This window comes from Cryptomeria japonica, chromosome 9 (assembly GCF_030272615.1).
Source record: "Cryptomeria japonica chromosome 9, Sugi_1.0, whole genome shotgun sequence".
Classification (NCBI taxonomy): domain Eukaryota; kingdom Viridiplantae; phylum Streptophyta; class Pinopsida; order Cupressales; family Cupressaceae; genus Cryptomeria; species Cryptomeria japonica.
In genome coordinates, this window is record NC_081413.1 from 601,569,243 (window position 1) to 601,581,430 (window position 12,188).

The 12,188-nt window shown below is 35.6% G+C and overlaps 1 protein-coding gene across 5 annotated transcripts in view; it reads right to left on the bottom strand.

Annotated features, from left to right (window-relative positions):
* Positions 1 to 412: 412 nt before the first annotated feature.
* LOC131074513 (F-actin-capping protein subunit alpha) overlaps positions 413 to 12,188 on the bottom strand; it is an 89,120-nt gene continuing 77,344 nt past the window's right edge. For 2 of the 5 annotated variants that reach the window (XM_058011155.2, XM_058011150.2), the window contains 6 exons: positions 6,378 to 6,456; positions 6,137 to 6,214; positions 1,340 to 1,414; positions 1,196 to 1,249; positions 963 to 1,100; positions 413 to 860 (listed from right to left, as the gene is read on the bottom strand). In XM_058011155.2, the coding sequence (XP_057867138.1) occupies positions 993 to 1,100; positions 1,196 to 1,249; positions 1,340 to 1,414; positions 6,137 to 6,214; positions 6,378 to 6,456 (394 nt within the window). In that variant the 3' untranslated portion in view covers positions 413 to 860; positions 963 to 992. The remainder of the gene's footprint in view (positions 861 to 962; positions 1,101 to 1,195; positions 1,250 to 1,339; positions 1,415 to 6,136; positions 6,215 to 6,377; positions 6,457 to 12,188) is intronic. The other 3 variants (XM_058011153.2, XM_058011152.2, XM_058011151.2) reach the window with 3 other exon arrangements.

A 12,188-nucleotide genomic window follows, 5' to 3' on the forward strand; every position in this document is an offset into this window, starting at 1 on the left:
TATCGTGACAAACATGTGAACCATCACTTCCAAAACCTCATTTTGAAAATCCTCAATAGATCTTAAATTAGCGCATTCATTTCAAGTATTGCAAAGTTACCTACCACATTGTTGACAAGTTTTTGAACTCAATTAAATTTAATATACACAAACTTGACAATAAAATCCTTATAGCCTCCAGTATAATCGCCTCTAGTTTCCACTCTACTAGCTATATGAGTTCATGCTGCTAATAATGAAGTGAATTCTTTCAACAATCATCATTCACAGAAATGATATTTAATCTCTGATACAGTTTCTAAATAGGTAAATAGAACTAGATTCCATTTGAAAGCATGGTCCAACACTCAATTACTTTATTAACAATCTATGGATAGAAGGTCCAAAGCAATGAGAAAGACGGGGAAAGAAATGTTGGAAAGGGAAAACGACCATGTCATTATATCTCTCAATGTACATCAAATGGCCCAGATGGCCCAAAAGCTGGGGAACCTGGCGATAGAATTTTTATATCAAAGAGACAAAACCAGATTTTTTCACATAAACCATAACTCACCAAAGGTAATGAGATTCAATTACTCATTCGATAGAAGAATAACTAATTTTACTTTGTAGATGATGCAAAGCGAAAGCTGTGCAGAATATTCAGAAGATTACAATTAGATTACAAAAAAATCTCAAGTTGAAAGTCACTCAATCAATCAAATTGAGGATTCCTACTCCTCATCACAATCATGCTGGTACTGTAGAACTTGGTTGCCTATTGAATGCTTCCTCAAAGCCCAATCTTGAAATTCCTAGCCAAGACATGGGAAGAATATCTGCTACAATTTAGGTAATACACATCATTCAATTCTTTCCTGATAGCAAGAACAGATTATTAGAGACGGAAATCACGCATTAAGTTCAATATATATGAAGACCCCCATATTAAACGATAGTACAGTATACCAGAATCTAACCTGGTTGTGATTTGCCACATTGATGTTCAATTATTTGCCAAGGCCGAGCTCCTTTGTTAGATCTCTTGTAAAGCTTAATTGTAAAGTGTTATTCCATGGAAATAAGGTTCTAGTAACTGGAAGTTTCCTTCGAAGCTCCTGCAAAGATAGATGGAATCATTTAGAGGTTACTTTTAAAAATTTAAATGCAAAGTGAATCAAGCAGTCTAAAACCTGCAAGTTATGTACCACACCATGAGGTCTTGGAATACCTTGAATGTTGTATCAGAGAGTTTTGAATAAGATTCCTGTATAATTTCCACGAGTTTAGCACAACCTTAGGACAGACCATATCAAAATAAATGAAAAAAGTTAAACAATTACAGATCATAATGTACCTCCAGTGATGCTAAATACTCTGATTCATGGTGTCGAATAATACTTGTTATGGAAGATGCACATTCTTCTGGAGTCTGTTATAAGAAATTACGAAGCAAAAAGATGGGTAGTTATATCCAAAATTATAGTCAAGAAAGAAAATAAATCTTGACCATTATTTTCAAAATTATAGACGTCTTGACCCTTATTTCTTTGTCAAGTGATGGTATTCTATTACTACAGTACCTGGTCAATAAAGTATATGGTATGATAGTAGCTTAATCTCATTAAAGAATAGCTTAACCAAGAAAATTTTGTACATTTTCATGTTTTCCTTGAACAAGATCAAGTTGAGAGGTCTAAATTTTTAATTTGGTTGTCTATCCTTTATCACATTTTACAATATTATAACCAGTGTTACCAGACTCGGACTTGGCTCAGACTTGGCAAACTGATTTTCAACTTGGACCTGGACTCAGCATGTAGACTCGACAAAGACTCAGCAAATTGAAAAACCCAAGAAATTCAAAGATTTTTAAGGATTTAAAACATGTTTAATGCACCCTTCAATAAATTAACCTTAGAGACAATAATTTCATCAAAAAGAAGCTACTTTAATCACATACACAAGTATACATTGTAACTGTTAGTTTACTGGAATACAAAGTATTGTGCTTTTGGAGCATGGGGTTTTTCTCCGAAAGGGTTTTCCCCACATTGTATCTTGTGTTCATTGTGTTTATCTTTCTGAATGTTCATTATCTCCATCTGAATGTGTTTCTTATTCTGTAATAGTTAAAAATTGTAAAGAAAATTTGCACTCTCCCTCACTAGATTATTGTTAGGAAGCGTTTTCCGCACCTTAGCTTCCTTACACTATCCATCTTCTTCCTTTGATGTAGTTTTCTCAACCACTGGCTTCCTCTTCCTGGCCACACGATCTTCCTTTGTATCTGTCAATGGAATAGCAAGGTGTCTCCATCTAAACACTAATGGCCAACTCAAATCGCAAGCATTGTTAGGAACAAATTTTCATTCAACCACCAATCATGAATACAATGGATCTTGGCTAACAAAAGCTCTCCCAATTACAATATTCACCCTTCCTCAATCAAAGCATATAATCAATCATCCAACAGTGTTGAATACACACCTACCTACCACCAATTGACATCAGATGACATCGAGGATACATCTCCACTCCTCTAACACAAAGCACTCCCTCTTGATGCCTCCATGTCTCTCAACCACATTTGTGCCAACTCAACCATAGTCAAGTCAACCCAACATAGTTGTTCCACTACACGATCTTTACATGCCTATGCACTATGGAGGCTACCAATTGATTTGTGAACCAACAATCCATGGCAAGATATGCCAAATACCAATGCGAAGTCGTCAATGATGAAGGAGATTTTAATTTCTTTGTCCATATACCACACAAACAAATATCTTCTATTTGAATGGTAATTGGATACCATTCAAACTAGTGGACAATGTCTAGCCAGCTCTTCACAAAGCCACCTTCAGCTCATTATCTTAATGTTTGGTGGCCCATCACGTACAAAATTCAATAATCGAGAGGTTTTTCCAATTCAAGCTCTCAACTATAGTCCTCTTAGGTTCCACTACCTTGCTTTTCATATTTTCCATGTTGCCTACTAGGAACTATTCCCTATGACAAGGAGATTTGTAGCATACTACAATAGGGTTCTTTTTCAAGATTATTCTTCCTTCTCTCACAATAATATATTTGAAAAACATTGTATCTGAGGCCATTCTCAAAATTTTAGGCCACATTATACCTAAGCTTTGAGGGTTCTTATTTTTTCCCACCATAACAACTACAAAAATAAAAAACAAATCCTTGAATATGAAATACCTATACGAAAACCTCCTTGCTACAAGATTTACCAAGGGTTTTGGTCCCTGTATTCTTCAAGCCTCTCCAAAACCTTGTAAATATTTTTCCTTTGCTAGCTCTAGAAGCAAAAATCTGAAGTTGTTCAAAAAGCTAGTATCCTTTGTTAAAGACTCTTCTTCTGACAACTCAAGTACCTCATTGCACATGATGGTTATCTTGAACAAATGAACAATTGTGTAATCATTTGGGCATGTATTATCAATTTTCAATGGAGACTATATAAGTTAGAATTAATAGAACTAATCATAGGGGAATGTACATCCACAAGTGCTCATAAAATGGAATGTGTAGTCTATTCAAGGATGGCAAACCATACTGCAAGAATTTTTCTTATTCAAGGATCGCAAGCCACACAGAAAGACTTTTCTTCTTTTGAGCCATATGGTTGAAGTTTGACCAGGTTTTGTACAAAGGTGTCAACTGCAGCAAGCAACAATTGTACTGAAACAACATCATATGGTGTAATTTATATAGGGAGATTTGAATTGCACGAAAATGTGTGAATGTACAACAAGAGTCTACAATCCAAGTCACACAATGGACGATAATTGATCAAGGCATATGATTTGATTCATAGCCCAAGCAGAACTTGCATTTCCTTTGCCAAGCTTTCATACAATTCTAGTCAGAGTTGGGTGTAAGGTGGTGATGACTGAATACAACAAAGAGCTTCCGTACAATGCAAAGCTTGCTAAGATCTGTACCATGGCAAATATTACGAAGGCTTGTATGGCTAAACATTTGTCAACGAGTATGGAAGGATTTAATAGATTGTACAATGTTGCATGTAAGTTTTGACAAATAGATTGTGCAACTGGATTAATGGTGCCTTGTACAATTAGGGGGTGTATGTTGAGTTAAATTTGATTTTATCACTTAAATTTTTTCCTTTCTTTGAAATTTAATGCTGTTTTGAAAAAATCCATCATGCTTGTATCAATTTTCTCATCACTCACCATGCCTTTATATATATCATTTACATTGCTGATCATTTCCATGTTGACGACATTTACAACTTCCATCCTTGGGCAATAAATTTTAATTGCAACGTACGAATTTTACCCAATATAATCATTATAAGCTGCACCACACAAAGTAACTTAACTAAACAATCCAAGTGATGATATATATCTCAAGCATGACACTATCCAGTAGCAACATCTGAATTTCACCAAATACAATCATTCAAAGCTAGACTACCCAAAGTAGCTTAACTAAACAACATGCAGACAAAATAAAGCTTCATATAAAGGTGGTATGTATCATTTCTCTTAAAGACGAAAATAGCAGATTGAGTTCAATGGAGTAAAGCAAAGACCTCTCTCTTCCTTGTTTTATCTCTCTTGTAATGCCAACTCCTCCTAACAATCAACGTGCAGCTCCTACAGTCCGTAGAGAATATATCAACCCAAAAAGTGCAAATGCAAAGATCCCCATGCCTTCTACCAATTCACATCCCTACTCTGAAACCTTTGAGACCTTCACTGGGAACACAAGACATGTTTACAGCCCCAGACAGTTTGAAAACAAACCTGCAGCGTGGCCTAATTTTTTCTAAAAGCTGCAGCCTAGGCCACACACTGATGTTCATAACTGTGTAATTGTAGACAACCGTAGGGCCTGTTCAGTGACAATAAATGCCTAGGTGGCCATTGGTGAGACCTCTATTGTACTACATTCTCCTCTATTTTCCATAACTTTGATTAACTGTACCTTTAAGCTGCCAGACAATACTCACCCCCTCTCTACATCACTTCTTGTTATCATTTAAGAGCCATTATCATTCAGAGCTAATGCATAATTGTGAAACCACTCCCTTCTCAACATCCTCAACGCATCCTTGTAGCTGGACTGAATTGCTACAAGTCATCTTAGATATTAGTTTTTTTTTCTTGCACGTTATCAAAACAGCTAGGATTTGCATACTTGGATGGAGATAGGATCTATTGCATTTACTTCTTGGAGCCAGTTATAAGGACTTCCTACTTAAAGAGAAATTTTATTTTATTTCAAACAAGACTAGCTTATGTTATGTTTTATCTCATTTATAAGCAAGAATCTCACTACTAATTGCTTAGCATTGCTTACTCCCTCCAGCTTAACCTTTCATTTCAAGCATTGCAAGTAGATTAAGCATAATTTCATTGTCTATTGCAAACAGATTAGAACCTAATCTTGATCGGGAAAGACACAATCTAGTCTCTAGTGATTAAGATAAACTCCATTGCTAGTGTTATGTGTTAGTTTGATCTCAACCCTTGACCAACTACAAGCAAACACCATCAATAAATTCCATCTACACCTCCCTACCTTTTTTGTGAGTTCCACGTCTTATGATTCTCAATTTGATCTGCTACTTAGTTTCCTACACAAAAATAGGCTTGATCAATGGGTTAAGCCTAGCACTTAAAACTACACAACATAATCTTACAAATTGTAAAAGGCAAACAAATTATAAAATGTAACTGTTAACTTATGACCAAATGCTTTGGCACATGCTTCTCTCACCTTCATCTTTTGTTCTCCATGATGTCAATGTCAAAGTATTCTGAAGTTTCAATACACTCAAATAATAGAGTGAAAAGGCAAAAAGCAGTGGATTGCATTCACTGTTCTCTCCCCTACCCAACCCCCCCACCCTGGTAACAAATTCTTAGAGATGCTTGAGTATTAAGCGGGTGCCCTTGCTTTGTAATTAATAATTATTATCAAAAGTTTCATTTTAAAATGCAAGAGGAAACATGGAATTGGTGTAATGATTACTCAGAGGTTATCTTGAGATAAATAAACATACACATGAAATTCCACAAGAAATAATATGATAATGAAGCTAATAGTTGCTTAATTTTTTAAATGAAAACTACTTTTGATTCAATGATTTTCACCGAAATACCTGCATCGCAATAGATTCCTTGCATTCATAACATGTATCCAGTTGCACATTCCCTTCCTCAAAATAATGAGAAACAACCTAAACAAAAGTAGTTCCACAAGTTAAGAAATTCCATATGTTCTATACAGCTTTAAATACACTACAACAGAAAACTTATCATTCAATCATATCTAACAACATAATAAGTTCCAAACATGCTTAGCCTCACACTGAAGACTGTCTACTGGGCAAGCATACCTACCCCTAATTTACCATTTAATTCCACTGCCTGCACATCATCCTTAAAATCGATTTTCCAAACTGAACGCCAACATCCATTGCTGAGAATAAAGAGATAAGAGCGAAAAAAATGAGAAACAATCTTAATTAGGTTAAATATAAAAAATTTGATTCACCAAGCATCCAAACAAATTCAAAAACTCTGCTTCATATAATCACCTTTTCTAACATAATACAGCAATGAAAGTCAACATACAAAAAAAATGTAAATAAAAAAGAGTCTATATTTAACACTCACTAGTATTATGAGTAAACTATTTCATGGTATAGTGTTGTAGGAATGTTCATCATTTCCATATAATGCAAAGACCCTGTTTGTGTAAATTCAACATTAAAGTCATGGTGGAAAGTTATCAATACATAACAGGGAAATTATGACATAAAAACTACTCAGCGTGTGGCTTCATTGCTCTTTTTCAGTTAAAAAGAAGTTGCAAGGAGTTTCCCATAAGAAAGTTTATGACTGAGAAGCCAGCTACCAGAAAAGCAACACGTAAACTCAAGGGAGCCAATGCATTTGAGAGGTGAAATGCATATCAATAATCTCCAATTTTAGTTATTGTTTTTTTTTAAAGAATTTTACTATTAAAGAGAAGGGCACAAGAGTCTCATAGATCAACTTTGAACGATAACATGTAGATCCTTGAGGACCTGCATTCAATGAGGATAATAGGTTTCTGTCTTTGTTTCCAGCAAATGTTTCTGTTTCAGGAATCCTGGATTCAAAATGATGTGGAAACATTTATACTAAAATATTTAATAAAATAAAAATAAATAAAAACCTTCAGAACCTTTCAAAGAAGTTTTCAGGTAACAAAAGAACTGACAAAATACGTAGGGACTATTGTTGCAAGAAGAATGATATAGAAGGTTTGTAGATAGCATCATTTTAATGCTGCAGATATAAATATGAATTAAATAAATATATTCTACCTGTGTACAATAGCAAATGGGAGATTTGATGATACAAGAAGACTAGATTCCGAAAATCACAAAGTGCAACACCTAAAAACCTGTCTCCTCTGAGATTTGGCAATTGCATCTTGCCCGAAGACATCAGTCTTGAAAGGCTTTTAGTAGAGTTTTTTACTATGCTACCCCGAATTTCCAGGACAGGGGGGCAGGGGGATGGGGAAACGGGTTTCCGGGACTTTTTTTTTTCCCCGGAACAGGGGACGGCAGGGGACAGCTACATATATATATATATGGAAATCTGAATTTATTTTTTTTTTCTTTTCTTCAAACCCTAGGTGGAGTTGAGCAATAGAAATCAGAGGTCACACTTCATAATCTTTTTTTCCTTGCTCAGACCAAAATCAAAAAAGTTAAAAACCCTTCAGCTTTAACCAGTATTTTTCTTCCCTGAGCGCTGCCATGAAAGCTCCTCCCATCCAAGCTAATGTTTTTATTTTTTTTGTTTTGGGAATGACTTATGATATCGATATAGTATCGATATCATATAGTATATTGACATAATATTTTATGGAAATCAACACTGAAACGGAAACCAGAAAATGTGAAAGTAAAAATAATTAAAAATCTAATCACTTACTGAGTTTGTAAATTATTATAGTATTTAATATTTATTAACAATTATTAATTATTAAAAAATTAAAAAAATTATTGGCTTTCTATCAGCGATCAGGGATTTTCTTTAAAAAAATTTCATTGCTTTCTTTAATAATAGTTTTTAATGACAGCGTCTGAAAAATGAAAAATATTTCTTATAAAAAAAAATTGTTTTTTAATTGTTCCTACCGCCGGAAATGGCCATCCATCCCCGGGACGGCTAGGCATGGCTTGGGCATACCCATCCGTCCCGGGGACGGTCAACGATCCCCGGAAAAAAGGTTGACCGTTTCTAAGTTTCCAGGACGGTTTCCGAACTTTTTTGGGGGTCGAGGACAGCTTGGAAACATTTCTGGCCGTTCCCAAGTCCCCGAAACGGTTTCCGTTTCCGGAACATGTGCCTTTAGGCCAAAAACGCATTTCCGGGTAACACTGGTTTTTATCAAAGAATGATGGTGTGTGAATGAAGCCATTCAAAGAGATTGCGTATAGAGATTGAAGATTTCTAGTTGCAAGGAAACTCAAAGGGTAATCCCATATTCAAAGAGTGGAAGTAAATAAATGTTTTATAAAACATTATTTACATAGTAAGATGTCTTGGTGATAACACACCTTCCTCTATATGCCCATAACCAAGTAAACTTCACCTCCCACTTTCCACTTCCTGCTCACTCGCAGCACACCCCAAATTTTGAATGAACTCCACCAAAGTTCCCATGTAATATCCACTCCTTAAAAAAGTCCATTCAGATTGTTGTGATTTCATGCATTCCTCAAACTATTCAAGGAGGAATGCATCCCCCAAGATTAGAGTTTCATGCACCATTTGCAGCTGTGCGAGTATTCATGTGGACTGCAAATGTCTGACTGCAACTGCAAAGTTCACTTCCAAATATGCATTATTGAGTTGGTATTACCGGAATCCCTTGCACCACGCAAAGTTGCAAATGAGCCTTCATTCACCAACAACCATAAAGCAAAAGATTTTCAAGTTACAAAGCCAAAGATTTCGAAGTGTTTCCTATCAGGATAGTCGAAACTTAATGTATGCATGCAAGTGTGTAAGGGAGTGCTAATTCCCTGACTGATTATAAATAAAAATCAAACAGTTCCCTCTGAAGATAGTCAAGGTTTCATGCACCCATGGAAGGGTTCATGCATCTACCAACTTCCTGATCCTTTACAAAGGCAGATTTGCCCAAATCTAAACCTGCCAGACCAGTCACACTTTCATGCACTCCTTGCACCATGCAATGGTGCATGTGGACTACCCTTTCACCAAACAAATGGATTGACAAGCCTCCTTACCCTGATAGTCGCTGGATTCTTAAGCCTATTTTCACAAATGTGTTCATAGGGATGTGTATAAAGTTCCTATGGGCCCAACTATAAAACGAATTAAATCTTTCAAAGGCATGCAATCAGCAGGACACCAAGCATCATTGGCATTGTCATTCAGTGATACGAAATCAGCATGGATATACCATATCATAATCATCAAGAACAGATGTGTAGTTTCCTTAAGTGTTGCTGCCAAGTTAAGTCCTTTCCAAAACAGTAAATTAAGGTTGCCAAAATGATGCTAAACCAGCTCTGTTGCTGCCAACCACATTAAAAATCCACTTGGCAAATTGATGGCATGCTTCTATTCATTACAAACAAAAAATTCATAACTCTTCAACACTACTATCAACGTGAGACAATCCAAAACCACAAAAGAAATAGTTCATCATATGACTATGCTTATAAGACTATGCCTGAAAGTAGCATGATATAACAATTAGAGGTTTTGTTGGGTTCTTAAGTAATATTAACTGTGGAATAAACTGGAATAAGCAAATAATAAATCAAAAACAACAAGAAAAGGAGACAATACTCCATTGCCACTTCTGGTTCAGATTATGTTCAAGTTTGTCAGTTCAGTTCATGAGTCCAGCAAGAAAAATTGGGAATGGGTTTGTTTTGGTTTCATCCATACAATGTGTGTATGTGTGTGTGTGCACGCGCGCGCGTGTGTGTGTGCATGTGTGTGTCCGTGTAGCCTACAACTGGGAATTAAGTTCAAAATACTACATAGAATCATACAACAGACAAAACCACTATAAACTTGAATGTCATGATAAAGACAAATATTATAAAACTTTGTCTAAACTTCAACATTAAAAATATAATATCAAGTTCAACAATCAAGTTCCAGCATCATATAGGTCCTTAGAAACAACATTTTCATTAACATTAGATGATGTAGGAAGATTTGAAGAACCACAAGCAATGCCACTGCCACTCAGATTAAGTGTGTGCTGGCTGTCTAGCTCCTGAAATGCAGCATCTTGAGATGTGGAAGCATCCAATTTAGTGTGCTCTAACCCTATATCCCACAAACTCATATCCCTTTCCTTGTAGCCATATTTGTTTATGCAAAATGAGTCACAAATTGGAATGCACAGACACTAATTCCTCTATCTTTCTCAGTGCAATGGGGTCTAACTTCTACTTTATTGAGTGGATGGGTGAGTATGTACTTCAATCCTACTTAGATGCAAATAAACTAGCAGCCTATTGAGGCAAACTAAGAGAGTTAAGAATATTTAAAATAATAAATAAAACTTCAAACCTGAAAATATGTCTTTTTATTTTAGATAAAAAATGTATAAAGCTTACTTCCCATAAAAGTTTGATTGCAAGAATTTGTAGATGTTGGAATTGTTGGCAATGAAAGTACCATCAATTGTCAGTATCCTTTTTGAACTTACAATGAAGAACTTTAGTACTTTAACCATTCAAGCATACAAAATCAATGAACTCGCTTGTAAATACATCCCAAATATCAAAATTAGGGAAGAGTCCATGAAATGTTGCCTTGTACAATTTGGTGAAATTAAAATCTCTTTGGAGCAATCCTTGTTGACATAGAAAGGACCTTAGCACTATAGTATTTTGGACACAATGCAAAGGCAATAAGATGTGGTATAATGGTCATTGTGTTCCATCTCTCTTCAATAACCTTTTTAATCTATTTGAAGAAAGATTTTTGACAATCTATCACATTCCCATAAATTCCAAAACTTATTTTGTGTTAATCGTTTTGTTGTCCTCATGTAATTTGGACGAAGGAGAAATCCTAACCATAAGACTTTGTTCACACTCCTTTATTTTTTTATGTTTGTATGGACCTAATGAATAATGTTGTGAACTTAACACTTTAATTGTCATTTGATACAATTGCTAACTAATTAGAAGTTATGAATTTAATGGTTTCAATTTACCTTTGATGTGTGTGTGTGTCAGAATAACCAAGTACTAAATACCAACAGCATTTTGTAGAAGTGGTCGAAAAGAAATACCAGTGTGTTGTATTATAAAATTTATATAGAAAAATGGAATGACAGTGATCTGACCCTATATAATTAATCGTGCAAATACTTTCAAATTTACAGATTGCAGCCTATAACAATTATCATTCTGGTGGCAACCAATCCATGACTCCCTTAGCATAGCAGAGAATTGTGATATTCCTTTACTTCCAGCTAATTGATGCACCTCCTTGGGTAGTAGGTGGTCATACCTCTTCGTATTGCCAAGTTATTAGTAGCAAAGGTTGTATAAAAGCATAAGTTGGATCTGGAAACTTTAACGTAAGCACCAACACTAGGGTAGAGGGGTTGTTATATAAATTAGTAAGTTTGCTGCAGCCACATGAACTGTCCCTGCCCCTGTTTTATAAGATTATTAACAACACCATTGACCCCTAAGCCCCCCCTCCCTCCCCCCAAACAGTCCTACTTTGGCTTATAACTATTTATATTTAAATATGAATTAAAACGGCAATGTTTAGCCTTAATACAACTATTAGGAAAGTCGTGTATCCAAATAACGAAACTACTATGGTATGTCAACCATAGTTTTAAAACTCGTGGACTCGCCACGGACTCGCGAGTCCATGGGAGCCACGAGTCGACTCGCCAAGGACTCGCGAGGCGAGTCCTGGCGAGTCCATTTGAAAGACTCGCGAGTCTTTTGCATGGACTCGCGAGTCTTTCAGATGGACTCGTGCGACCCAGAGAAAATGTCATGCAAGCTTTAAAATTGAGTTTAACATGTGAAAAAATTAGGTCTCTCCGTCAGGATTCATATATGGAATATAACATTTAAGTATAAGAAAGAAGAAAGATAATGTCAGGATGTTTGAGAGTGGTTTCGGACC